The sequence below is a fragment of the Patagioenas fasciata genome, chromosome 28, assembly GCF_037038585.1.
Source record: "Patagioenas fasciata isolate bPatFas1 chromosome 28, bPatFas1.hap1, whole genome shotgun sequence".
Classification (NCBI taxonomy): Eukaryota; Metazoa; Chordata; class Aves; order Columbiformes; family Columbidae; genus Patagioenas; species Patagioenas fasciata.
In genome coordinates, this window is record NC_092547.1 from 5,890,615 (window position 1) to 5,916,491 (window position 25,877).

Consider the following 25,877-nt stretch of genomic DNA (forward strand, 5'->3'; position numbering starts at 1 on the left):
CCGAGACGTGGGCTGCGGAGCTGCGTCCTTGCACTGAGCTTTACAGCCGAGCGGGTAGGAAGTGCAGGACTGAACAGATCAGTAACACTTCCTGATAAATACCCACCTCGCCCCTACGGGCTCAGTCCCGCACCAGGGTGCTGGCGTACGGTGCCTGCACGTGGGACAGCGAGAGAACAGGTGCCCCTGGAGCAGCCTCTGCATTCACAGGAAAACGAGCTGGACGTTTTTATCAATGAGGCTGCTTGGATCCTGATGGCAGCGCGGGGCGAATCTTCGGCTGCAGGTGTCGGTGCAGGTGCCGCGGCGTTGGCGTCGCTTTTGGGTGTTAACAAGAATAACAGCGTGACAGTGTCACTGTCACAGCGCCACGAGGGCCCCATTTGGCTCTTGCAAAATCCCAGTCGTGAGACCACCCAAGCACTCCTGGTCGTTAGGACGCTAATTAATTTGTGACTCAGCGCTGAAGCACTTTGGAGCAGCGATCCCAAGCGAGGGCCGCGCTGCGCAAACAGCGGCGACGGGCGCTCCCTGCTCGGGCTCTCAGTGCAGACAGCGCGACCTGGGCAGGGGTGAGCAGGCGGCCCCACCGCCGAACCAGCGGGACACGTTCTCAGCACACACCTTGCTCGCTCCTCTTCCACCAGCGTGCAGCCATGTTGGATTTTTTAAGGGTTTTTTTGGTGCTTTTTGGGCTCGAATTGAGAGTTTGGTTGATTTTCCTGACGTTTGTGGAAGGATTTATCATTTGTGACTATTGGCTGTCGGGGTGCGCGGGGACCGGGCCGCCCCGTGACACCGTCGAAGCCTTTGCCTCCCCGCGGGGTGTGCGTGTTCAGCCGCTCGATTCCACACCGTGTTGTCACCAAACCCGAATTCCTGGGGTCATTCGCGCGGGCTTGGAAGCATTTACCGGTCTGTGCGGTTGTGAAACTCCACCGGGTTACCATGGCATCCTAACAACACAAGCAAACTCTGCTCCTTGCCCCTCTGGATTTGGCTCTGGCTTAGCCTGACTTGAAACCAGGTTTAACTGGAGAATGGGCACTTTGCAGGACGCGCTCTGAATGGGCTGGGAGCGTCAGCAGGAAGGTTAATGAGTTTTTCCCGAGTCTCTGCGCTGGTTGCTAAGGCACAGCAGAGAAAGCTTGAACTTTGAATGGCAGACAGACTCATCCGTACCTAAAATCAGTGTTGCCGCCCAGCAGTAATTAAGATTGGAAACTGGCTTTTCATCCGTCTGGCCCTTGATAGCGCAGAGCGGGGTGAGGTTTGGTTCTGTGACTGCTGAGCTGCGGTTTCTGCTGCTGGAAGCAGCGTTGCCTTCCTGGCAGCTCCTCTGACGGCGGGCCCGGGTGTCCCGGCCGGGGCTGCCTGGTGCCAACCCCCGGGTGCTGGTAGAGCTGGAGCTGGGACCCCGGTGGTGGACCCCGGTGGTGGACCCCGGTGGTGGACCCCGGTGATGGACCCCCGTGGTGGACCCCGGTGGTGGACCCGGTGGCGGACCCGGCAGCCGGGGCTGCCATGTGGGGGTTGCTCTTGCCGGGCTGTGGACCCTGCAGCACACTGCGAGATTCAGTTCCTCTCTTTGCAAGACGAGCCAGCGCTGTTGCAAGCGAGCAGCCCGTCGGGGAACTCGACAGGACCTGGAGCTGAGGAAAGCGGCTTCCGCTGGGCCGTTAGTTATGTGGAGCTTAAGCGAACCCTGTCCATCGGGTCAGGTATAGCTGGGTGTGCATAATGCGCAAGTTTGCTTTACACTCAGAGGATTATTTACTTTTTGCTGGTGAAAGCCCAGCGTGCAGCGCAAGGAGGAGCCTTGCCCCGTGTGCTCTGTCGGGCTCAATCTCCCCCTCTCCCTCCTGCAAAAAGGGAGTTTAGTTTCCTTCTGGTGGCTGGAGCTCCAGCCGGCGCGTTCTCCCGCAGAGCAGGAAGTGCATATTTCGGGTGGGCTGTGGCTGGGGTACGCGGGCGGCGCCGTCGTGCTGTCCCGGCCAGGGGAGAGCCGGAGCGTGACACGCTCAGGCCAGACTTTGAAATCTCATGGAGGATTTACGACCTGATAGTAAAGAGATCTGTCCCTCCAAGGCTATTTGAACATGTGGGAAGCCCATAAAGCTAATATTTGTCTCTGCTGCTTCTCCATAGGAACCCAGAAATTTAAGCAGGAACCTGTCCTGTCTGCTTTTGAGTGTGGACTGGCACGTTGGGTGTTTCCATGTGCAGGGTGCAGCGCACCTAAACCACCTTTATTTAGCAATAACAGGAGACAGATGGTAAAACTGTGGTGTCCAGGGATGGGCAGCTGCGGTATCTCCCCTGCCAGCTCGCTCCCCTGCTTGGCGCAGCTCGCTGGTGCTGCAGGCGGAGGGCGGCTGAGTGTCCCCAGGGCTGCAGCTGCTTGGGTTTATGTTCACAAAGACCGGACCTAGTGCTGAGACCCTGTGTCTCCTCTCTGCTGCTGCACCGGGGAGCTGCCTGCTCAGCGTTAAAGATTGGTGCCAACTTCCCCTCTTCTCATTTCAACATCTTTTTGGGCAGGGGGGAGGAACGGAGAAGCCTCATGTAGATGGGGTCAGTGCTGTCCTGCTCAGAGCTCTGCCCGGGAGCCCAGAACAGCCCCTGCCCCATGTCCCTGGAAATGGGAGCCCAGAACAGCCCCTGCCCCGTGTCCCTGGAAATGGGAGCCCAGAACAGCCCCTGCCCCGTGTCCCTGGAAATGGGAGCCCAGAACAGCCCCTGCCCCGTGTCCCTGGAAATGGGAGCCCAGAACAGCCCCTGCTCCATGTCCCTGGAAATGGGAGCCCAGAACAGCCCCTGCCCCATGTCCCTGGAAATGGGAGCCCAGAACAGCCCCTGCTCCATGTCCCTGGAAATGGGAGCCCAGAACAGCCCCTGCCCCATGTCCCTGGAAATGGGAGCCCAGAACAGCCCCTGCCCCGTGTCCCTGGAAATGGGAGCCCAGAACAGCCCCTGCCCCGTGTCCCTGGAAATGGGAGCCCAGAACAGCCCCTGCCCCGTGTCCCTGGAAATGGGAGCCCAGAACAGCCCCTGCCCCGTGTCCCTGGAAATGGGAGCCCAGAACAGCCCCTGCCCCGTGTCCCTGGAAATGGGAGCCCAGAACAGCCCCTGCCCCGTGTCCCTCGGCCGCACGCGCGGCAGAGGCGGAGGGAGCAGCGAACAAAGCAGGTCTGAGCGGGACACGGTGCCAGGTGTGTCCTGTCCCTCCGCTGGCCCTTCCCTGCGCCACGGCTCCATTCAGCAGGTTGAGGGAGGGTGGGAAGGCAGCCAGGCACACCCAGCTCTCCAGGCAGTAAAACGATCCCTCTTTGCCCTCGGGCCAAGCCCAGCTTTTCTAACGGATAAAAGGAGAAGCAGGCAGGGGAGCTCGCTCACTTCCCTGCTCTCCAGCACAGCTGCCCGGAGCTTTCGAAGGGCGGGGGATCCCGAGAACACCCTTGGAGCTGCCATGTCCCGCTCTGTGAGTTTCAGCTCTCGCTCTGCGGCCGCCCCGGGGATCAGCCAAGTGCGGGTCAGCACCGTCTCCTCCACCCGGGGACTCGGAGGGGGTGCCGGCCTGGGCAGGGCAGGTGGCTTCGGCAGCTCCAGCCTCTACAACCTCGGCTCCAGCAAGCGGATCTCCTATGGAGGGGGCAGCTCCTACAGCGTTCGCTCTGGATACGGCTACGGAGGCTTCGGCGGGGGGCTCAGCCCCGCCGGCATTCAGGAGGTGACCGTCAACCAGAGCCTCCTGACCCCCCTGAACCTGGAGATCGACCCCAATATCCAGCAGGTGCGCAAGGAGGAGAAGGAGCAGATCAAGACGCTCAACAACAGATTCGCCTCCTTCATCGACAAGGTGAGCGGTGGGGGAGACCGGTGGCTCTTTGGACCTGCTGGAAAGCAGCTCTGACCCAAAGCTCACTAACCCGGGGATCCACAGCTGGGCTCGGGGTCAGGTCCTCAAGCCGTGGTGTGGTTTGCCTGCCTCCGTCCAGTAGCTCTTGTAAGGCCCTGCTTGCATTGCCCTCAGTGAAGGGGCTTGCCCTGCTTAGGCCAGCGTTGTACCCCTGTGTTTAGCTGGTATTACCAATAGTGCAGGCTTTTAACATCAAATCACCAAACTGAAGGAGGAGGGGGCCTTTGGAGAGGAACGGTCCCCGTAGGACAGCCCCTGATGTGAGTCAGAGCTTGCTGTGTGGGTTTGCACCGCTCTGTGCCTCTGCGGCTTTGCTCTTGTGCTGATTGATCCTGTGACCTGTGTAAACTTCAGCTCTGGCATCCTCAAAATGCAAGGAATCCAGAGCTGGAGCCGGTGAGGCCTGGCCTGGAGGTCTGGGTGCCTTCTGGCAGGCGTCGGATGAGCAGAATCTGCTTATCTGGAGTTCAGACAAAGCCTTTGAGCCTAAGCGGAGCCCCAGAGCAGCAGTGCTCCCTCATGGCCTTTATCGCCCCCAGAGCTTACATCCTTGGTACAAACAATCGAAATTCTTCAGATGCTGCCTCATCCTTCCCCCGGGATCCAAACCCCGTAGTGTCAGCTCCCCCTTCCTCCCGCTTTCGCAAATGACCCTTTGGTTGCTTTCCAGGTGCGGTTCTTGGAGCAACAAAACAAAATGCTGGAGACCAAGTGGAGCCTCCTCCAGGACCAGAAGACGGCCCGGAGTAACATCGCGCCCATGTTCGAGGCGTACATCAGCAACCTGCGGCGGCAGCTGGACGGCTTGCTCAACGACAAAGGGCGGCTGGAGGGCGAGCTCAAGAACATGCAGGATCTTGTTGAGGATTTCAAGACCAAGTAACGTACAATGTTCCCGTCTAACGGTGTCGCTGCGCTGGCAGGTTGCTCAGGAGCTTGGCAGAGGTGTCCTGGCTTTTCTGCTAGGGAGGGAGAGTTGGTTTTATTCCAGCCATGGGCTGGGTGTGTAGTCCAGGGATCGTCCTTGCCCAGACCGCTCCTTCCTGGCACCTTGTTCCCACCTGGTTTTGGCGGCTCCATCCTCTCCGCTTCGCTTTGGGGCCTCTCTGGGCGGGATGTGTCCGTTTGGGTCGGTAGGAGCCCGGGGCAGCTCCGCAGGCGGCCGAGCTGCTGCGTGGTTTGTGCGCCATTTCTGCCATTTCTCAGTGGCTTTGGAGTCCACACCTCACCTGGGAGGAGTCCCGTGAAGAAAGTGGCCTTTGTCCCCACCTGTGCCCAACCCAGCTTGCAGGGAAATGCCTTTAATAGAAAAAAAAGGGATAAAGAAAGAAAAGAGGGAGCTGGCAAACTGGATCAAACAGGAACTGGAAACAAACAGATCTGATAATAGCCTGGGTGTGTTTAGGGAAAGTCAATAGCCCGTGATTCCCAAGGAGCAGCACGGGATGGTGTTTCCCCCAGCCCTGCTCGCTTATTTCTCCTCTCTGCTCAGGCAGGGTTGGACTTTGCGTCCCTGCAGGATGAGAACAGTCACACTCAGCTCTCAGCGGGGCCGTGCAGTGCGATTGGCACCTGCAGAGCGTTCGCAGGTGTCTGTGACGAGGCTGCGCGGTGGCAGTAGCGTCAGCGGGTGCTCGCATCAGCAGAGGGGCATTTGTTGAACCTGTTCGCATCTCTTCTGCGTTTGTGTTTGTTCTCTCTCCTCCCAGGCTCTAACTTCACACCAATCCTTTCCTCTGTTTTCTGGCAGATACGAAGACGAGATCAACAAGCGCACTGCAGCGGAGAACGAGTTTGTGGTGCTCAAGAAGGTGCGTGCCAGGGCTGCTAGCTGGGCCTGGTGGTGCCTGTTTGCAGCTCTTCTCCCTCTCTTGCCCCTGCGCTCCCTTTGCTCCAGCTGTGCCCGGGGACCTGCAGGTGAGGAGTTAGAGCTCTGGCTCCTGGGCGAAGCCGCCTCAAAGGAGGCGCTGGAGTCTCTTGGGAAGCTGGAAGGAGCCTCAGGTCCCGCGGGTATCCTGGGTTGCGGCCGAGCCTTCCTTTGGGACAGTTCCTACGGCCTCCCTGACTGTCCAAACTGACACAGTCCAGGAGACCCCTCAGAACACACGGGGTCCTGCACACCGGCCGTATTTAGTGCACTGGTCGATAATCTTTAGGACACGGTGGGTCATTGGGCAGGCGGAGGTGAAGAGACAGCCTGGGGAGCTTGATGGGCTCGTGGCTGCTTGGGAAGGCATCAAAGGCTGGGTGGACTTAGTCATCAAAGCTCTGGCAATCTCAAGGGATTATCACTCTCTTTTAGGACGTGGATGCCGCTTACATGAACAAAGTGGAGCTGGAGGCCAAGGCGGATGCGCTGACAGATGAGATTGACTTCCTGAGGTCTCTCTATGAAGCGGTAAGGTCCTTTCTGCTTCTCGTGGCTGCTGCGATGTAGAAGAGCGAACGGTGACCGAGAAGGTGAACGTGCTGTTTGCAGAGACAGGGCGATGGGGACACGGAGTCTGCGCTCGCATGAGCAGGAACGAGCCTGCGGGTGAAGCGCACGTCCTGTGACCTGTCGCAGGGGTTCTCCTGTCTGGGTTCCCAGAGGGATTTATTGCAAACGTAGCCAGGATTTTTCTGATGCTCTCAGTGTGAAAACGAGGAAAACCAGAATATTCCAGCCAGCGCTGGGGCGTTTGTGTGCTGTGCGAGAGAAAGGAAAGCTCCTTGTCCCAGACGCCTTTATCCTCCCCATTGTTTGCGAGATAAGAGTTGGGCTGAACCGGACACGTTTCATCCTTGGGCGAGGTGCCTTGGGCGAGGTGCTGGAGTTTGGCCCTCGCTTTGTTGCGAAGCTGATGCTCGAGCTGCTTGGAGCAGAGTTGCACGCTGGGTTCTTATCTCGGCAGTGGGGCAAACTAACCTTGCTGTCAGAACGTGGTGATAGGGAGCAGCTCCATTCCTGCTGTTGTTGCTTTGTGCTTTGCAAGGTTGATGTGACTGGGTTGGTTTCCTTCTGATTAATGAATGTTTTGATCCAATACGTATCTGCCTCCCTTTCCCTTTTCGTCTCAGATTCTCTCGTTAATTGGCTTCCAAAAGAAAGACCAGCGATTAATGATTTTGTTTTTATGCGTCTGGCAGGAGCTTCAGGAGCTGCAGGCGCAGATCTCGGACACCTCGGTGGTGCTGTCCATGGACAACAGCCGCAACCTGGACCTGGACAGCATCATCGCCGAGGTCAAAGCGCAGTACGAGGACATCGCCAACCGCAGCCGCGCCGAGGCCGAGTCCTGGTACCAGAGCAAGGTGAGTCATGGGCGAGGTAAAGGCTCTCAGAGCTTCTGTTGGTCTGTGCGCCAGGAGTGGGAGAGATTTTGGCCGGTTAATTGACCGCCAGCCCGACTCCATCCTTCTCTTTGTGCTGTTTCATGTCGCAGTACGAGGCGCTGCAGGTCACTGCTGGGAAACACGGCGATGACCTGCGCAACACGAAGAACGAGATCTCGGAGATCAACCGCGTGATCCAGAGGCTGCAGGGGGAAATCGAGAACGCGAAGGCCCAGGTGAGGAGCTGCGGAGCAGTCAGCGGCTCCTGCAGAGCAGTCAGCGGCTCCCGCAGAGCAGTCAGCGGCTCCCGCAGAGCAGTCAGCGGCTCCCGCAGCGCCGAGCGGGGAGCCCGGGGGCAGCGCAGCGCGTGCAGAGCAGTTTGGGGGGGCTGTGATGCTCTCCTTGGTGCTACCGGAGGGACAAACAGTTTTGGGAGCGATGTCAGGCTGAGAGGTGGCGAATTGCAGGTGAGTGCTGGAGCGAGCGATGCAGCTCTCACAGGACAAGGCTGTGGCTTTGCACCCCAGCTGCCCGCGTTCCTTGTACCCTCTTGTACCCTCCTGCTTCTGGGCTCTCCGTCCACTCCCTTTTTGCAGAAGGGAACACCATGTTTGGGCTTTTTTCGCCGCGTGGCAGTTGTGTTTGCTTTCTGCGGGAGCTGTTATCGCTTTATCGAACGGCTGGCGAAAGCCAGACCAGCGAGCGGCTCAGGCCATATTTGGGGCTGAAACCTGGCTGTGAACAACCAGAGCTGGAGATAGGCCATCGTGATTCATCCCTTTGTGTTTATTCGGTTTCAGGGCAGGGAGGCTTCAACACACACTTAGGAGCAAAGAGCTGACCCGATGCAGCTCCCTTGCATTTTGAATGAGAACATAAAGCGCACGTGTTCATTGTGAGCCCTTCCTGCCAAACGTGGGGCGTTTTTGGAGGCGCGGGGGCACGGTGGAGGCTGCGTTAGACTGGCAGCGCGATGTGGCCCCACAGGGATGGTTTTGGGGGAGGTGTGGTGTTTGTTAGGTGCAGGTCTGCTCCAGCCCACGCTCGCCTCACATCAAAGCTCACCGGAGACCAGCAGGCTCTGAACAAGCTCTGGGGCACAACAGGAGAGAAACCCGAGCTTGCGTGAGCCCTCGCTGTTGTGCTGTTGGGTGCGGTGTGGGTGGGCAGAGAGGCTGAGGATCACCCGAGGAAAGCCTTCCGAAAATGTAGCCGGTGGGGGGAGATAGGGTCTGCCTTCCAGCAGAACATATCTTGGGACGGGACGAGCCTCCTTTGCCGGCTGGTCTCCATCCAGCGCCAACGGAATGCGTAGGCCTGAACTTCCTGGGGATCTGAGCTGCGCAGGTGGCTGCAGGGCTCTGCAGATGCGGAGGCGGTCTGGCCGGTACAAGTCACGAGCCCACGGGCAGTAGCGTCCCCCACCGAGGTGAGAAGCCACTGACGTTCCCGCTCTGTCCCTCAGCGCGCCAAGCTGGAGGCGGCCATCGCCGAGGCCGAGGAGCGCGGGGAGCTCGCTGTCAAGGACGCCAAGGCCAAGCTGGCCGAGCTGGAGGCCGCGCTGCAGAAGGCCAAGGCCGACATGGCCCGGCAGCTGCGCGAGTACCAGGAGCTCATGAACGTCAAGCTGGCCCTGGACATCGAGATCGCGACCTACAGGAAGCTGCTGGAGGGCGAGGAGAGCAGGTGGGGCAGCCGGCGGCTTTTCACTTTCCCCTTTGCTTGGGGACGTGGCGAGGGCCCGGTTCCAGGTTCTGCAAGGAAATACAGAAGAGAAAACCTTGCATTTTAGACTGTTCTTTGGCCCTTAAAAATGCTTTGGCTGAAGAGCCAAACTGACAAGTTCTGGGGAAAATTTGATGCTTTCAGTGAAAACGAGCAAAGAAGAAAAGGTTTGTTTTCCATCATGTGTTTGATGCTGTAGCAGAAAACTTCCAAGTGGCTCAAATCCCCGTGAATTAGGACAGAGCTCGGCTGCTCTTCCAGCACCCCCAGGTGATAACAGAGCCGGTGAATGTAGGGCCAGAACAAAGCGCTGGATGGCACACTTATCGTGTCTGAATTATTTACAACAGCGGCAATAACTCACTGCCATTGTCTCAGCCGAGGCCCCGGGGGAACACTGAGTAATGCGGAGTCTAACCCGGCCTCTTCTTTTCACCTTGATGTTTTCCTTCCCCAACAGGTTGGCTGGTGATGGAGTTGGCAGCGTCAACATCTGTGAGTTGAGTTTATAATTTATGGCCGTTACGCGTAGCCCGTGTGCCTATAGAAAATGGAGGTGGGCGCAGCGGGGGCCGCGTGGAGCCTCGCGGTGCTGTGCCACCGTTCCTGCTGCCCATCAGTGTCCTTCTTAAATGGGAGCCCCCCAGGACAGAGCTTGGCGGGGCTGGTGGCTCCATGGCAGAGTTCAGCTCTAAGTCATCTGCACAGCATTTCACTTGGGGGGAATATTGATCTTCCTTCCCACTTTTGTATGGAGAGAAGTGTCCTAATGAGAAAAGGCGTTGCCTGGATTGGAAATTGAAGTAAAGCTGATGTTAGAGGGTGGCTTTCCAGCTTGGGGAGCGTTGGGTTCTCACCTTGCCCGGCACTGGGCAGGTGCTGGTGTCTCAGAGGTGCCATCCGCAGCTCCAAACCAGTGGCTCTACTTTTCATCCGCCCCATTGCCACTGGGAGCTGGTGAACCACACGCCCACAGCCCCTGGTGCAGCAGGAGATGGGCTGAACATGGTCCGGATCGGGGGGTCCTGAGCCAGGCAGAGGGATGGGGATGCACCGCTCAACCCTCGTGAGGATAAGGGCTCTGGGCCAAGTGTAACTAGATCAGTTTTGCAGGAGGTTGCAGGGCGTTTGCATCTGGTTGCTGCAATTTGAAAATGCCCTTTAGTGAGGGTTTGGAGAAGCTGGTGCTCACGTTTCTTTGCCTCTGTGCCGCAGCCGTGGTCAGCTCCAGCGGCGGAGGGGGCTACGCCGGCCCCGGCGCGTTCCTGGGAGGAGGAATCGGCCTGGGCGCCGGCATGGGCAGCGCCGCGCTCGGCTTCTCCTCGGGGGGCGGCTCCAAGTCCTACACCGTCACCACCACCTCGTCCAGCCGGAGGAGCTTCCGAAAGTAACCCCCGGAGCGGAGAGCGGCCGCACCGTCGCACGGGAGGAGGGAAACCCTAGCACGAAAAGTCTTGTCGCCTTCTATAGGACAAACTGGCTGCAAAATTTCTGCAGTGATGCATTGGAGCAAGAGATCCCAGAGCACCCGACCCTGGCGCATCCCGCCCGAGGCTTGACCCTGCCCTGCCCTGCCCTGCCCAAGCGGGCGGGAGCCGTTCCGCCCGGCGCAGGCTCAAGCCTGGGGTGAAATTCATCCGGTGGAGCAGGAGGGATAACGCTCTTGTTACTCGTGTGCGTGGTACCCCCTGCTCAGGGCTGGATTTCACCCTTTGAAGGGCAAAGCAATCATTTCAGTGGCATTTCTGTTGTGGTTTTGCAAAAAAGACCAGAAGATTATCTCCGTCTTAATATAATTTGGAAGACTTTATTCCCCTGGGCTCCTCAGAAAAGTGCCAACCCTTGTTAAGGTTTCGGCCTGGGTTTGTTTTCTTTGAGCAGAGCAAGAAGAAAACAGTGAAACTGGTTTGGGTTTCTCCTGTTGTCTTTGGAAGTGGAATCCAGCAGCCCTCTGAACGGAGCCGCTTTCTCCCCGCAGGCAGGTTTCCCTTCGGCTTCCTTGTAGCAAAGTGACTCTCCAACAGCCCCCCTTGCCCTCGCCCTCTCCTCGAAAGCCCAAAGCTTGAGGGATTGTCAGTAGCACACTGGAACGGGGGGTGCCCCTCGCCGTCCCTGGGGCCTGCGCTCCACCCTGCATTGCAAACGTATCCAGTGGTACCTGGTGTCTTTGCTCCAGCCGGGGACAAGCGTGGTTTGGTGATGCATCCTTACAATAACCACTCGTTCTGCCAAAATGTGTCTTCAACTTACACGTGCCAGGGAAACCAGTTAGGTCGTTACTGCAGGAGGAAGAATTGTTCCCTACATAACTCGAAGAAACTGCCCAGAATTGCACTGCGTGCTCAGCCGTGTCCTAGCGCTGTGTCTTTGGTTCGCGTTTGATGCCTTTGTGGTCTGAGACCTTGTCATGAGGCCGTCAATAAAGTTTCCCTATTTCGTGCTTTGCTGAGTTCCCTGCGTGTGCCGCCCGGGCAGCTCTGCAGAGCGTCCCGCGTTGTCCCCAGGCCCCGCTGTCCCCACGCAGGCTCGGGCAGCGTGTGGGCTTTGCTGCCCGCGCAGTCTGTCTTTGCAAGGCTTTGCAGCAGGCTGATAGGACTGGTTTTATCCAGGCACTTGGCTTCAGCTCGGGCCTGAGCGCGCCCCTCACCGAGCACCATCGCCCTCCTCTGAGCGGAGGGGAGCGGGACATCAGACACCAGGCGCCGTTTGTAGAACCACGGGATTGGAAGGGACCACAAGGGTCGTCTGGTCCAGCCTTTCTCGGGCAAAAGCTCAGTCTAGGCCAGATGACCCAGCACCCCAAGTCAATCCTGGATCTTGGTTTAACCGCCCAAGAAGCCTCTCCAGGAGAAACCCAGCCCAGGTGCGCAAGGCGAGGGGCCGGAGCTGTGGAGGGAGGCTGGAAGATGCTCCTGTCGCGCAGGATGCGGCCGCCAGGCCCTGGAGGGGTGCTCTGCCCTCCTGCGCTGCCCAGACCCCTTCCTGTGCCGAAAAGGAATGAAATGGCACAAAACCAGTATGGGCTGAGTCCCCACTGGGCAGGGAGGAGCAAGCTGGGGGGGGCAACTCCTATCCTGGGACGGCTTCCACCTGAGAAGCCTAATTAGCTTGATGGGAAGCCTAATTGGCTTGATGAGGTTACAAAGGACAACACCCCATACAGGAGAGATGAAAAGAGGTTTTGTGGCTGGAGGCGCTGGTGCTTTGTGCCCCTGCGCCGGGGCGGCCGCGGCCTGGAACAGGTGGGTGGCACGGGCTGGGTCCCTTTGCAGGGGGATGCGATGGAGCGCTGCCCAGGCCGAGACCCAAGCAGGACCGGGGCTGGTCCCCGGCTCAGCGAGGACAAGGGCTGTGAAACGCCCCAGCAGCGCCTGCTGCGCGGCTTTGAGCAGCTCCCAGGCAGCCCCAGGCGCTTTGGGATGGTTTAGGGGGATTTTGCAATCAATAACAGCAGTACAAAGTTGCAGTTGGATTTATGCAGATTGCCGAAGCATCTCTGCTTAGTCAGTGCCCTCTGAGATGGTTGGGTTTGTTTTTCCTGGGGGAAAGCTCCTCTGGGGCTCCACCCTGTGCTGATGGAGACACAGCCTGGGAAGCACCCGTTTGTGCCGCCTCGCCGTGGAGGTGGAACGGACCCTGCTCCTCATGGACCCTGCTCCTCGTGGGACGGAGAGAGCAGCGTCTCCAGCTCCGGGCTGCTCAGGACAGGGGTCAGAACCCTCTCCGTGCACAGCTGCTCAGGTTGTTTAGAGCCCTGGAGCAGACAAGAATTAACCCTCCTTTCCCCAAATGAAGGAGTCGAATGAAGGTAACTGAGTTGCTGTGTCAGTTTATTGGAGGTGCAAGGCTAACGCTAGGATGGAAGCTGCTGATGGGATAGAAGATCATTAGAAAGGCATCCCTGCTTCCCCTTTTCCTTCCCAAAGAGGGTTTTAGCAGCCCAGTGCACTGAGTACGGAACAGCTGGGGAAGCAATTGGTGCTGGTCCCATGCACTTAGGGTTGGGTTTGTGTGCTGTGAGCGCGGGCACAGAGGAGCTCTGTGTCCTAGGGCAGGCACCGATGGATCGGTCCCTCGCACCCGGCACCGGACCAGGCCCCAGGCTCTGCGCTGCGGTGGGGTTTGTGCAGCACAGCAGCCGGGCCGCTAAAAACCCCGAGGGAAAGGGAAAGCTGAGGATCAGCGTCACAACGGGGAACACAAGTACATAAGCGAGCTGCCTTCAAACAGCAACAGCCCTTGAGTCCGTCCTTTGGGGCAAACAATCAACAAAATCGATGCCAGGGGTGTATGGTAACGTAAAAGGCCGATAGAACCAGGCTGATGCAGGGCAGGAGCTGCCAGGACAGCTGGGCTGGATAAAGCTCTAATGAAAGTATTCTTAGGTAGAAGGTGCCCTCCCGCACGCTTCATTTTAATCCTCAAATCTGTAGGAGGGGAAAGACCAGGGAACGGCACCAAAGGCGACTTGAAGCGCGCAGCTGGAGCGATGAGGGGGATTTTAGGCCTTCTCGCTCCCGGACTCCCCAGCAGATGTAGCAGCTCCTCACGCGGTGCTCCTGGCCGCCTTGCTCGCGGGCGGCGCCTTCCCGAGGGAGCTCGCGCTGCTCCGGCCGCCCGCGCCGTCCCCGTGGCTCCGTGCTGTGCCCCCCGCGCTGCTCCGGCACGGGGGTCTGTTCAGGGACAGAGAGCCGGGCTCTGGGAGGGCGAGACCCCCCTGCGAGCGGCAGACGGCTGCGGAAAGCAGAGTGGAGCTGAGCGTCAGCTTGGGGAGCTCCCCGCGGAAAAGGCAGCGGGTGCCTGAGTTTGGTAGGGGGTGAACGCTCCCACTTACGGATGCTGGCGGGGAAGGCGCCTTCTGCACGGAGCCTGCGGAGAATGGGAAAAGGGTGCACACGATCAGCCTGTCCTCAAACGCGAAGCCCTTTCGCCTCAAACGGGAGCTCGTTTGGGCGGGGGGGGGGGTCGGTTAAGCCTGATGAGAAGAACCGATCCCCATCAGGACTGGCAGCTCCAAAGCGGCGCTGCCCGGTCCGTGGTTCTTGCACCGCGTGCAGCCCTGGGCTGTCACCCACCTGCTCTCCTCGCCCTCCAGCAGCTTCTTGTAGGTGGCGATCTCGATGTCCAGGCCCAGCCTGGCGCTGCTGAGCTCCCGGCAGTCGCGCAGCTGCCGGGCCAGCTCTGCCCTGCTGCGCTGCAGCGCCGCCCGCAGCTCGGAGAGCCTGCGCTCCGCGGCCTCGGCGGCCGTTTCCCCGCGCTGCTCAGCGTCGGCCAGGGCGCCCTCCAGCCTGCGGCGCTGCCGGGAGCGACACGGGGTCAGGCCTGGCTGCCTCTTGCTGTGCCCAGACGTGACGTGTTATCGAGAGCTGGGTTGGAAGCGTGGTTGAGAAGCGACCAGCCCCGGCTGCGCTCACCTGGTCCCTGGCTCCGCGGAGGCCTCTGCTCAGTGTCTGGATGCTCCGTGTCAGCTCGGCTATCTTGGCTTTTGTCTCCTGCAGGCTGGCGGCGTTTCTGCCCGCGGTCACTCGCAGCTCCTCAAACTAAAACGAGCCCAAAAGACACCGCTGCGTACCCCAAACCCACACGATCGGAGCAAATCAGGAGGGCGGGGGGTGTTTCCATGGGTCTGCAGTTGGTCTGAAGGGAGAAGCTGCACCAGCCCCTCCCTGTGCTGGGTTTCCTCACCTTGCTTTCGTGCCAGGCCTGCGCTTCCGCCCGGCTCCTGCGGGCAATGTCCTCGTACTGAGCCCTGACGTCCGCAGCAACGCCGCCCAGGTCCAGGTCTCGGCTGTTGTCCATCTGCACCACCACCGAAGGCTCCGAGGCGTTCGCCCGCAGCTGCCGGGTTTCCTGGTGGGGACGCGGGGTTGCGCTGGTCGCAGATGCTGGTCCGGCCCCGAGCCGCTGCGACCACGTGCAGCCCTGTCCCGCTTCGTAGGGACCACGCAGAGATGAGAACACCACAAGCAGTGACTGCTGCCCCGTGTCACCCCCGCTCCCCCATCCCCTGGGACCAGCAGCCGCAGAATCCAGCCGGGAGCTGAAACGGTGGCCGGCGCACCAGGGAGGCCTCTCACCTCCTCACAGAACGTTCGCAGGAATCCAGCCTCTTCTTTCAGGCTTTCCAGCTTGGCCTCCAGCTCCGCTTTGTTTAAGAGCAAACAGCCCGCGTCCTGGTGACGCGTCGGGGATGGAAGGAGGAAGTTCGTTAGCAGGAGCCGACTCGGGGCTCCCCTTGGGGTGAGGGACTTTTGGCGCTGTGACCGTGCGCCAGCTCCCAATGACGCGGCTGCTGCTGATCTGAGCTCAAGCGAAGCCGAGCGGCCGCTCCTGCTCGTACTTGTTTCGTGTGCGGCTTCGGGGAAACAAATCACCGCGTGCACCCCGCAGACCTGAACCCAGGGAGTTCAAACAGCCCCTTGCTCACCTTCTCCAGGGCGACGAACTCGCTGTCGGTGCGCGGCCGCCGGCTGCGTTCGTCCTTGTACCTGCGTGGGAAAGCGGCCGATTTCCTTGGAGTTCAGCACAATTACGCCTTTGTTTGGGTTTCTTTCAAGAAGTGAAACACCTCATCTCAGTTTTCCTCCTCCCCAGAGGATGTTTTGGGATGCTTTGGTTTGTTTCGTAGCCCATGGGAAAGCAAACGTGTTTGCAGAGGTTTCTGCGTCTTTACGAATTCGCGGCAGAACGGTTTTCATTGGACTCGTGTGACAGCAAAGAGCTGCCGAACGTTTCCAAACGAATTAGGAAGGAGAGAAGGAGAACCTGGAGGAGGGACGCCCTCTGCTTCCTCCATCTCGCCGTGAATTCTGTATCCTGAAACCCTGGTAGACCCCTCCACCCACCTCCCGGTTCTCTGGGAGCCATTTACTACCGCAGAAAGTTCGTGGTCTCTGCCTTTTTACAACTCCCAAACATTTTGAGCCCCGCGCTCCCATTTCTCTGGTTTCGCTTACATTTTCCTGTTGTTTTCCAGAAGCTGCTGTGCTGCTGTCAGCTCCATCTCCAACCGGGCTCTGTCGCAGCCCAGCGCTTCCAGCTGCTCCCTCAGGTGCGCGATGAAGGCCTGGAGCGCGGGCTCGGCGCTGCTCCTGGGGCGCTCCTGAGCCTGCAGAAAGCTCCACTTGGTCTCCAGGACCTTGTTCTGCTGCTCCAGTAGCCGAACCTGAATCCCAGAAAGGAAAATAGGAAACGACGAGGGTTAGGAGAGAGCCAGTGCCCGTGGACAGCGGTGACGTGCGCGTCCCTGTTCTTGCTGCGTGGGAGCGCAGCGTTTCCTACTCCAGCCTGCTCGGCTGTTGCTGGGCCACCTGTGTCCAAATGCACAAAAATGAATCCCTTCCAAAAGTTGGAGATTTGAAGTATATTTGGGATGTGCGGAGAGCAACAGGAAGGAACTAAGAGGCTGATGAAACTGGTTTTAGTTTGTTCCTGAGCTGTGCTCAGGCGTAGAGATCGGAGCAGTGTTTCCTGTGCGCGCACACCGTGGGGCTCAGCCGGCACCTTATGTGAGTTGCCCTCAGTGCCTAAACCGGGTTGTCCCACCAGGACTCCAGGCTGGGCTCCTCAGCTGCGCCGCGGCGCCCGCGGCCGGGCCGGAGGGCGCTGCGCTCACCTGGTCGATGAAAGCAGCAAACTTGTTGTTGAGGGTCTTGATCTGCTCCTTCTCTTGGTGCTTCACCGCGCGCGCGTTGGCGTCGAGTCGCAGGCAGAGCGGCTGCAGCAGCTGCTCGTCGATGGTGATGGGCGTGATGCCGCGTGGCCCGGACGCCCCCCCAGCCCTGCAGCCAGAGCCAGGGCTCCTGCAGCCGAACCCCGCGCCGGCTGCACCGGCGCCGTATCCGCACCTCGGAGGACACCGTCCGGCAGCTCCCGCGGGCCTGCAGCCGTCCAGGCTCCTGCTGCTGGAGCAGCCCGGACCACGGTTGCCCACGGCACCACCACGGTTGCCCACGGCACCGCCCCGGTGACACGAGGCAGCGCTGGAGCTGCGGCGGTTCCGGGGAAGAGCTACAGAGGAAGAACCAAAACTCCTGCCGGCGCGGCCGGAGCCGCCACCACGGGAGCAGCGGGACATGGTGCTGGTGGGAGAGGGACGGTGCCGGTGAGGTGCTGGGAGCGGGCTCGGGGTGCAGCTCCTCTGACCGCCCTGCAGCACCTTCTTCCTTTTATTTGCACGGAAAACAGGGCGAGGCTGCGTGAAACTTCCACCAAACGAAGGTGATGCAGAGGGCGCGAGCTGCTTAGCATGCGGTGCGCTCACCGCCAGCGAGAGCGGAGCTCCTCTGCCCCAGAAAGCTCTGAAGAATGCGGTTCGGTCAGAAGAATCATGTTTGGGTCTTGCGTAACAGCAGCAAAAATTAGGGGAGCCGTGTGGGTGAATTTCCAGGAGACGCTGAAAATTGTGTGTTCCCTTGTTGTAGGGTGTGTGAAGTGGGACTGAGGCTTTGGGGGTGTAAAATGCTGCTCTGTCCAGGGAGAGCTTTGCGTTTGCTGGTGCCTCAGCTTGCGAATAAGAGGAGGATGCGACTCAACCTGCTGTTCGATAGGAACCAGCGGCAGCGCACCTGGATCTCCTGAGCGCGAGTGAACCGAGCCTCGCCGGCAGGTTAGTGGGAAATGACCAAGTGGCGTTGGTTCTGTCTGTAGAAAACCAACGCATTTTAATGCCAGTGGGGCCAAATCTCCCGCTCAAGGGCATCTCCGTGCAGGTTGCTGATGTGCTTTCCAGCGTGGTACGGTCATTTCTTGCGGGTAATCACCGATGAGTTGCAATCGAAACCGATGCTTGGCACGCCGTAGCTCTTGCAGACACCCTTATTAGCCGAATCCTCCGCGAAGCGGCGTCTCCTGCTCCCGTCCCTCGCGTGGAGGTTGTTCCCGCCGGCTCGGGGCAGGGCCGGGCTGCTCCATCGCGCTCCCCGCGGCGCCGGGGCCGCTCGCGCGTGTCCCCGTTCCTGGAAGGCCGGGCTGGTGCGGGCCCGCGGCGCCGTGTGGGAGGGCGGCGCGTTTGGTAGGGGCAGGGTAGGAGTTTCAAACGAGTGATTTGGGGTTGTTTACAGCGTTTCTTTCCTCTTCCCTGTTTGGTGGTTGGTTACAATTGCAAAGCAAAATTACAGCTTTGCTGGAGGGATGTGGGAGCTCTCGGGCGCTGCGGCTCCAGGGCTCGCAAACGTCCTTCGAGGAACGGGACGTGGGAAGGTCTGCGTTGATCTGGGGATTCTCCTCGAGCTTCGTGTGCCAGAGCACGTTGCTCCAGACCGTAGTGGTGTTTTCTGGCTCTCCGGCTGCATCTCCTCTCTCCACGTTGTCGCCCCAGGCAGCGCGCTCTGCTTTGGGTGGACAGCGGACGCCAGGTGCAGCTCTTCAGCTCTTCTGGGCCGAAAGCTGAGGACAGGGCTTGGAGAGAGGGGCAGCGGATAAAGCTGCAGCGGGAAAGGCGGCTGAATATGTTGGTGAACTGATGCAAAAAAATATGTTTTGGGCTGCCTTGGGTGCGTGTGGACACGTGAACGAGTCCTGGCCAAGGGCTTTTGCTCGGTCCCTCACTTAACTCACTGTGAGCAGGGACCAGGCGTTTCGCTGGGCTGGCAAAGGTGGCGGCGGCCGAGCCTTTGGCTTGACAGGCCCTGAGGCTCACAAGGCGTCATCTCCATCGGTACAAGGTCTGCAGCTGGGGAAACCCAAGCGCCTGGGTGCGTGAGGAGGTTTGGCTCTGTCAGGCGTTCGGGTCCATCAGCGCTTTGGCGAGTGTCGCCTTTTAGGACGGGGTCTCGGTGGCGTTGGCTGCAGTTGCAGGGGTGCAGAGTGCACGGGCGGGGGTTCGGTGTGTGACTGGGTCTCTCTTCCTCACAAGCATCCTGCAGGGTTGATCCCGCACCCACCTGCTCGCTCCTCCACCAGCAGCTCCCCGGGGGTCGCGATCTCCGTGTCCAGGGCCTGTTTAACGCTCATGAGCTCCCGCTACTCACGGGCCACGTTCTGCTTCAGCTTTTGCAGGGAAAGCCCCAGCTCGGGGAGCTTGCGCTCAGCATCCTCGACAACCCCGTGCTCCTCAGCCTCAGCGATACCTCTTCCATTTACATCTCTGCAGGTGGGAGCTTTTCATTCCTGCTGCTGTTCACATGTGCTTTGACTGCTTCCCAGCTCTAGAACCTGCCCGTCTGCAGGGGCCCCGGGCTGGGGGTAGATGGAGAAGGGCTGTAGGATGGCAGAGCATCTGGTGGAGCGAGGACGAGGTGTGCGCCCCGATCTCCTCTGGTACCGGGGACCAGGACGCACCTGGGGTTTGGATGGAAGTTTCTTCTGCAGCCAGAAGGAGCTGCCAGGGGCTGGCACAGCCGGGTGTCTCTGCTTCAAGGAGCGATGACTCCACCTTCGCTAAGTGCTTTGCCCAGCTTGGCACTGCGGGATGAAAAGCCTTATTTGCATTCAAATGCCTTTTGCCTTTAAAAAGTGTGTCCCTCCTTTGTTGTTGGCGCCTCAGCTTCTTCAGCAGCACCAGGTTGTTCTCTGCAGTCGTGTGCTTGTTGATCTCCTTGATCTCTTTGTTGGTGTTGGGAGGGGGAGATGAAGGCGCCGTGGCACCACAGCCCTGTCCTCCTGCATTCATCGCAGGGCGCTCATGGGGACCCTGAAGAGTTGGTTCCCAGGGGCGTTTGCCACCGATCTTTGGAGGAAACAACAAAACAGCTGCCAAACAACACACGTCTGTCCTTGCTAACTCAGTGCGTGGGTTATACGTAGTGTTATTGTATACAGATCTCAGCGCCTGTGATAGAAACACAGCCTCCCAGACTGGGTAAGGCGGAGGTGTCGAGGAGAACTGCAGAGCGCATTAGGGGCACGGTGCGTCCTCCGGCAGCTCTGGCTCTCCCGTGGGGCTTGGGGACAGCCGGGGACAATGGCCTGGGCAAGGGGGACAATGGCCTGGGCAAGGGGGACAATGGCCTGGGCAGGGGACACCCAGGGTGGGGATGAGCAGCAGCGCTCGGTCCTGCTCCTGGGAAGGGCTGAAGAGCAGCGCTGGCCGTGGAGCGATGCCCGGCTCCAGTGAAACCATTAAACGGGCAGATGAAAGGCAGGAGTTCAAAGGCAGGAGTCCGTGCAGCTAATGAAGCCTCAGCCTTTCATGGCCCTTTCATGGGGGAGGATTTCTTCACATCGGGAATATCCAACCCTGAAAATCATTTCCATTAAGTCCCAGCCCGTATATAGATTTGTGGGTCTCTAAGCTCTTAGCCACATAGAAGGGGAAAATTAATTTGGCATATGTCTGATTTCTAATTGCAGCTGCCGTGTGGATTAGCGTTTGACTCAGAAGAGCGAAGCGTTAGGAAGAAGACTTTGGGATCCCCAGCGTTCACAATGAACGAAAGTAAGAGGAACGGATTCCGAGGAGATGGGGCCCGAAGCGGCGATGGGCTCGGCGCAGGCGGCGTTGCCGCGGTGCAGCGTGGCGCTCCCTGCCCGGCAGCGTGCGCGCTGGCGTTGGCCTTGGCCCCAAATCCCCCCGTCTGGAACCAGGAGGAACATTTGCCGCTTTGTGTCAGATGCGGGTTCTCCTTCTGTTGAACATTTCTTTTCTGAAGGCACAGAGAACCACAAAAGAGCCTCAGAGCCGAGCGTGGGGGACGATTCCTCTGCCCCGCGGCCGCCCGTTCTGCTCCGGCGCCGCGGGGCTGGCGGAGGCGGCGACGCCCCGGACGGCGGGGGCAGAGGGGTCGGCAGCGCCTGTCGCGTTTGGACCTGCAGCCTGCGCCAGCCCTCAGCTCCTGTGTTTCTGGTGCCAGATGGACGGTTTCAGCTCTCTGCTTATTCTCCCCACGAAGCTGCGTCCCTCGTGGGCACGGCAGCACCCGCTGGCACTGCGCCCCTCGTGGGCACAGCAGCACCCACTGGTGCTTTGTGGCTGTTTTTCGGGAGTGAATGAGCGAGGGAGCAGCAGCTCCTAAGAGCCTGAGAGTGAGGAGCTGAGGGAACCGGCCCCTCCTTCCCCCCAGGGGCTCCATCTGCCGCCCAGCCTGGGTCTGAGGACGTTACTGATCCCAAAGAGGTTGACTTTGGGGTTTAATGGGTCTTTTCCATTTCTGGTCATGGCAGCGATGGCATTTTATTAGTCTGTGCGCGTCGTGCGTGTTCAGGGCAGTGTGAGCTGAGATTCTTGCTTTCTTGGGAAAAACCAGATTTATTTCCTGAAATGACTCGGCACGTAAAACCTTGACAGGTTACAGGGTCTGGGCGTGAAAAGGCTGAGGTGCAGTGGCGCAGGGGTTAAGACAGAGGACGTTGTCTCTAGTGCCTGCTGGGAAGAGTGGGTGTTGTGCTGTCCTGTGCAAGATGCTGGTGCCAAAATGACTTGGCTCGCACTAAAATGAGGGGAACATCCATGTTCATGTTGGGTATGAGGTGTCGGGGGTGCAGAGGGAGGAAAGGTCTCAGCTCGTCTGTGTCCGACTCCTGTTTACCTTCAGCTCTGCTCTGCTGTCCCAACCACTCCTGGAAACTGGAATTAAAAGCAGGATGCGACAGAATTAACTCCACGTGCCTTTTATTAGGTGAACCCTGGGAAGTGAGGGTTTCCGAGAGAACAAACAGGAGCATGAGATGCTTTGTATAAATAAGGACAGACAGCTCTGACTTCCACATCTTGCGCGAGTAACAGGGTGAGGACTGCACGCGACGCACGCGGAAACTCAGCGCGGTGCCGGTGTCCGGCTCTAATAGCACCGCTTGCTTGCAGAGGTGGTGGAGACGTATTTAACGCTGGAGCTGCCTCCACCGACCACGCAGGACTTGGTGGCGCCTTGTCCGCCGGTTCCTGTGCCGCAGATTCCGTCTCCAACGCCGCTGCCGCCCCCGAAGCTCAGACAGCTCCCGCCTCCATAACCGGCTCCGGCGGCCGTTCTGGTCACAGCTGCGGGAGGAGAACGCGCTGTGCAGAGCCGGCGCGGGCAGCGGGCCCTGAGCCCGGGGATGCGCGCACCAGGCACCAACGCCTCTTTACAGGTTACTTACAGATATTGACTGCGCTGGCAGCTTCTCCGGAGAGCCTGTTAGGGAGAAAATGGCACAGTAAGGATTCGAGGAGAACCCGTGCGCAGGAGCTGCTTGAAAAGGCAGGAGAGTTTCCTTGGAATGTTTTTAGTGGGAAGCTTGCGCAAAAGGTGAATTTCCCAGTTGTCTTCATGGGCGGCCGCTTGCCTGCAAGCAGGCTTTGGAACGCGGGAACCCTGGGGTCTCTTCTAAACCCACCAAGGGTCTGCGACAGCGCTGGGAACGGGGAGGGGAGGTGCCCCACCTGCTCTCCTCGCCCTCCAGCAGCTTCCTGTAGGTCGCGATCTCGATGTCCAGGGCCAGCTTGACGTTCATGAGCTCCTGGTACTCGCGCAGCTGCCGGGCCAGCTCGGCCTTGGCCTTCTGCAGCGCGGCCTCCAGCTCGGCCAGCTTGGCCCTGGCGTCCTTGACGGCCGCGTCCCCGCGCTGCTCGGCCTCGGCGATGGCCGCCTCCAAACCGGAGCACTGCGGGGAAACAGCGGTTGCATTCCCCACCTAGAGCACAGACCACTTCTGTGTGCCCTGAGGTCGTGATGCCCGGTCTACACGAGAAGAATTTGGGTTAATGTCTCTAGGCGTGATCTTAAGGACCATTGAATGGATCCAAGTCCTGGGCCAGGTCACAGCCTGCGTTTAATGGAGCTCCACACCTCTTAACATCTCCTTAGGTTTGCTGATATTGCGTGAAGTTACTCTTAGTGACCTTACTGCACTGAGATAAGTGCTGTCCTATCCATTCTTGATCCAGCAGAACTCCCTGAGATGCCCTTGTTCTCATTCCCTGGCGCTGGCTGCGCACCCAGAGCTCAGACCATGCTCAAGGTTTGTCTTGGGCGTTTCGCTGCCCTTTACCTGTTTCTTGACGCTGTCGATCTCGCAGCGCAGGCGCTGGACGTGGCGGTTGAGCTCGGAGATCTCCTGCTTGGTGCTGCGGAGGTCGTCCCCGTGCCTGCCCGCCGCAGCCTGCAGCTCCTCGTACTGTCGGGGAGGGGGAAATGCACGGGGTTTGGAGCCGGGCGGAACGGGGGATGTGGGTGTTTGCACTCGGAAACGTGCATTTATTCTCTACCCAAAACTGGTGCTTCCAAACTTTATAGGATGACTAAATCTGAATATATCCTGGGTTATAAAAGTGACGGTGGGACCTGCTTTCCCTTGGGGTTCAGGGGCGGGAATGGGGGTTCCCGTTGCAGAGCCTGCCCGGGTGCTCACCCTGGACTGGTACCAGCACTCGGCCTCAGCGCGGCTGCGCTTGGCGATGTCCTCGTACTGCGCCTTCACCTCGGCGATGACCCCGTCCAGGTCCAGGCTGCGGTTGTTGTCCATGGTCAGCACCACCGAGGTGTCCGAGATCTGCGCCTGCAGCTGCGACAGCTCCTGCAAAACAGCGCGTGGGCCGGTGGGTCCTGAGACGCGGATGTCGCTCAGAGGGAGGAAATGTCCGCGTTACGGGGTAAATCTGGGTGGATAAAGTGATTTTTCCAAGACAGATTCGGGCAGGGTTAAAACAGCAGGAGAAAAGGGGAAAGCATGGAATTACTGAGTGCAACAGAGCGGGAAATAATCAGCCCTGAGCATCCGAGGTGGGAAAGGAAGGCGCTGGAAACTGGGAGGAGGGTGCAAATGCTGGTGCTTACGGCTTCATAGAGGGCTCTGAGGAAATCGATCTCCTCCACGAGCGAGTCCAGCCCGGCCTGCAGCTCCGTCCTGTTCGTGTGCGCAGCGTCCACCTCCTGCAGGAAACACAGCACGGAAGCCAGCGGTTTACGCAGAGCAGCGCTGGCGAAGGCGCTCCTGGTGCTCCCGCCGCCGGGCACCCACCTTCTTCAGGACCACAAACTCGTTCTCGGCAGCCGTGTGCTTGTTGGTCTCCTCTTCGTACCTGCGGGGTGGAAACGCACGGTCGGTCTGGGCTTGGACAAAGTTATTTGTATTTTCAGGACCAGCTCTGATGTTTTTCTGCGTACAGTTGGGTACCTTGGTCTCAGCATTAGTTTCTCCCTGCGACTTTCAGCCATGGGGAGGTGAGGCTGAATGTGTCTCCATTAAGCTTAACCTGGGCCTTACTCAGGAGATGCTATCAGCAGGAAGGGCTTATTGCAGCAGGGCGCAGACGGACAGGCTTACTTGCTCTTGAGCTCCTCGGCCAGGCTCTGCGCCTGGCTCAGCTCCGCTCCCAGGCGGTGCCGCTCCGCCAGCAGGCTCTCCAGCTGCCTGCGCAGGTTGCCGATGTAGGTCTCAAAAAGGGGCTCGATGTTGTTCCCGACCGTTTTGCTCCCCTGTTCTTGCAGAAGGGCCCACTTGGTCTCCAGGACCTTGTTTTGTTGCTCAAGGAATCGGACCTGGATAGGGAAGGATGGTTCAGAAACAGGGATTTTAGGATGGTTTTCCTTAGAGAGGCAAAGTACAGTCCTGCGAGAGGATTCTTTACACGGGTGCTGCGCATCTGGTGTTCACATTCCTGCTCTCTTTGCAAACTCTGCTTCCTCTCCTCTCAGCACCAGCGTGAGGGGTGAATGGGCTCAAAGCTGGAACCCCTCAGGTTTTATTCCCAAGCTGCTGATGCTGTAAATTACGGGACAAGAGCAGCAAAATTGCTGAGAAAGATGTAACTTGCCCTTCGTTGTGCCAGCCCACCAAGGAATCAACACAGCATAGCCAAGAAACGTCTCACCTTGTCGATGAAAGAGGCGAATTTGTTGTTGAGGGTTTGAATCTGGTCCTTCTCCTCCTTTCGGATGCTCTGGATGGTGGGGTCGATCTCCAGGTTGAGGGGTTTCAGCAGGCTCTGGTTGACGGAGACGGCTTGGATGCCCCCGGCAGGGACAGCAGGGAACGCAGGGCCGCCCATGGCACCACCAAACCCGAAGGCGCCAGCAGCTGCAGCACCAAAGCCACCGGACGCCCCGGCGCCTCCAGCTGCAGGGCCGTAGAGGCCACCACCTCTTGCAGCCACCGCGATCCTCCTGCACCCCCCGAGGCTGTAGAGGCTCCTGCTTCCGAACCCTCCGGCAAACCTCCCGTACCCAGCCGTGCTGCAGGCTGCGCCGTGGGACACGGACCCCACGCAGAAGCCGGCGCTGCCGGCGTTCGGGGTGAAGGCAGAAGCGGCGCTGAAGCCGGTTCTGCTCTGGTTCCTCGCGGCACACAGGCGAGACATGGCAGCCGAGGGGAGCGGGGAGAGCGGCAGGAAGAGCAAAGCAGGAGGTGAAGTTGTGCTCTGCGGGCTGGGACCGGCCCCTTTATACCTCCCCGAGCCGGGGATGGGTCCGCGCTGCTCATCTCGGTGATGAGCTGGGCTCGGCGCTCCCGGCAGCGCGGCGGACGCTGAGTTCACCGTGAGCGCCGATGAAGCACTCGCAAAGTGCAGGAGTTGCATTTTTTTTTGCGACAGTCACGATCTGGCTGTCGAAATAACCTGAGAAAACCCTCAATGCTCCTGCCCACCCCTTGCCCGCTCCCTGCTTTCTCCTCTGCAGGCAGATGGTTCCCACGTTGGGCAAGCGCTCGCTCATCTCTGCTTCACGGATTAATCAATGCCCTTGCGCAAAGGCGCGTTGTTCCGCGGCGCGGGTCTTGTTCCTGCTGCTGTGGTTTGGAGCGAACCCAGCGGGGCAGCGGCGCCGCAGGCCACAGCTTGCCAGAGATTCTGGACTCTTGTTCTCATGCCCAAGCAGGAGTCGTTTAAACCGGGACTGATGGAGAAGGGAGAAAGGAGATGGAGAAGGGAGAAAGGAGATGGAGGGAAAGGCACAGGGGTGATGGGGCTGTAGTGGAACCTTTAAATCATCGGCTGTTCACAAAGCAGCTGGGGAACAGAACAGACATGGAGGGTATTTTTATGAATGGCATTTTCAGATCT

At 59.3% G+C, this 25,877-nt stretch overlaps 3 protein-coding genes across 3 annotated transcripts; 1 reads left to right on the forward strand and 2 right to left on the reverse strand.

Annotated features, from left to right (window-relative positions):
• Positions 1-2,450: 2,450 nt before the first annotated feature.
• LOC136113747 (keratin, type II cytoskeletal cochleal) lies at positions 2,451-11,400 on the forward strand. The gene is made up of 9 exons (XM_065858959.2): positions 2,451-3,859; positions 4,590-4,798; positions 5,670-5,730; positions 6,222-6,317; positions 7,049-7,213; positions 7,345-7,470; positions 8,700-8,920; positions 9,420-9,454; positions 10,175-11,400. Exons 1-9 carry the CDS (start codon positions 2,570-2,572, stop codon positions 10,348-10,350), a joined length of 2,379 nt encoding a protein of 792 aa, XP_065715031.2. The 5' UTR covers positions 2,451-2,569; the 3' UTR covers positions 10,351-11,400.
• Positions 11,401-12,737: 1,337 nt separating this feature from the next.
• LOC136113763 (keratin, type II cytoskeletal 7-like) lies at positions 12,738-17,118 on the reverse strand. Its single transcript, XM_065858978.2, has 9 exons — positions 16,575-17,118; positions 15,916-16,124; positions 15,387-15,447; positions 15,037-15,132; positions 14,645-14,809; positions 14,374-14,499; positions 14,035-14,255; positions 13,794-13,828; positions 12,738-13,693 (listed from the first exon to the last, which is right to left on the reverse strand). Exons 1-9 carry the CDS (start codon positions 17,034-17,036, stop codon positions 13,506-13,508), a joined length of 1,563 nt encoding a protein of 520 aa, XP_065715050.1. The 5' UTR covers positions 17,037-17,118; the 3' UTR covers positions 12,738-13,505.
• Positions 17,119-21,678: 4,560 nt separating this feature from the next.
• On the reverse strand, positions 21,679-25,175 carry LOC136113765 (keratin, type II cytoskeletal 6A-like). Its single transcript, XM_065858981.1, has 9 exons — positions 24,690-25,175; positions 24,143-24,357; positions 23,837-23,897; positions 23,653-23,748; positions 23,228-23,392; positions 22,868-22,993; positions 22,260-22,480; positions 21,977-22,011; positions 21,679-21,875 (listed from the first exon to the last, which is right to left on the reverse strand). The coding sequence occupies exons 1-9, from the start codon at positions 25,173-25,175 to the stop codon at positions 21,679-21,681; spliced, it is 1,602 nt and encodes a 533-aa protein (XP_065715053.1).
• Between the last annotated feature and the right edge of the window lie 702 nt (positions 25,176-25,877).

Excerpts from the sequence above, each read along its gene's own strand:
- LOC136113747 (XM_065858959.2), top strand. The coding sequence starts at position 2,570 with ATGGGGTCAGTGCTGTCCTGCTCAGAGCTCTGCCCGGGAGCCCAGAAC. Across the intron at positions 5,731-6,221 it reads AGTTTGTGGTGCTCAAGAAG|GACGTGGATGCCGCTTACAT; the intron begins GTGCGTGCCAGG and ends ACTCTCTTTTAG. Across the intron at positions 9,455-10,174 it reads AGTTGGCAGCGTCAACATCT|CCGTGGTCAGCTCCAGCGGC; the intron begins GTGAGTTGAGTT and ends TCTGTGCCGCAG.
- LOC136113763 (XM_065858978.2), bottom strand. The coding sequence starts at position 17,036 with ATGTCCCGCTGCTCCCGTGGTGGCGGCTCCGGCCGCGCCGGCAGGAGT. Across the intron at positions 15,448-15,915 it reads CTGGAAAACAACAGGAAAAT|GTACAAGGACGAACGCAGCC; the intron begins GTAAGCGAAACC and ends TTTCCCACGCAG. Across the intron at positions 15,133-15,386 it reads AGTTCGTCGCCCTGGAGAAG|GACGCGGGCTGTTTGCTCTT; the intron begins GTGAGCAAGGGG and ends ACGCGTCACCAG.
- LOC136113765 (XM_065858981.1), bottom strand. The coding sequence starts at position 25,175 with ATGTCTCGCCTGTGTGCCGCGAGGAACCAGAGCAGAACCGGCTTCAGC. Across the intron at positions 23,749-23,836 it reads AGTTTGTGGTCCTGAAGAAG|GAGGTGGACGCTGCGCACAC; the intron begins GTGGGTGCCCGG and ends TGTTTCCTGCAG. Across the intron at positions 22,012-22,259 it reads CTGGAGGGCGAGGAGAGCAG|GCTCTCCGGAGAAGCTGCCA; the intron begins GTGGGGCACCTC and ends TCTCCCTAACAG.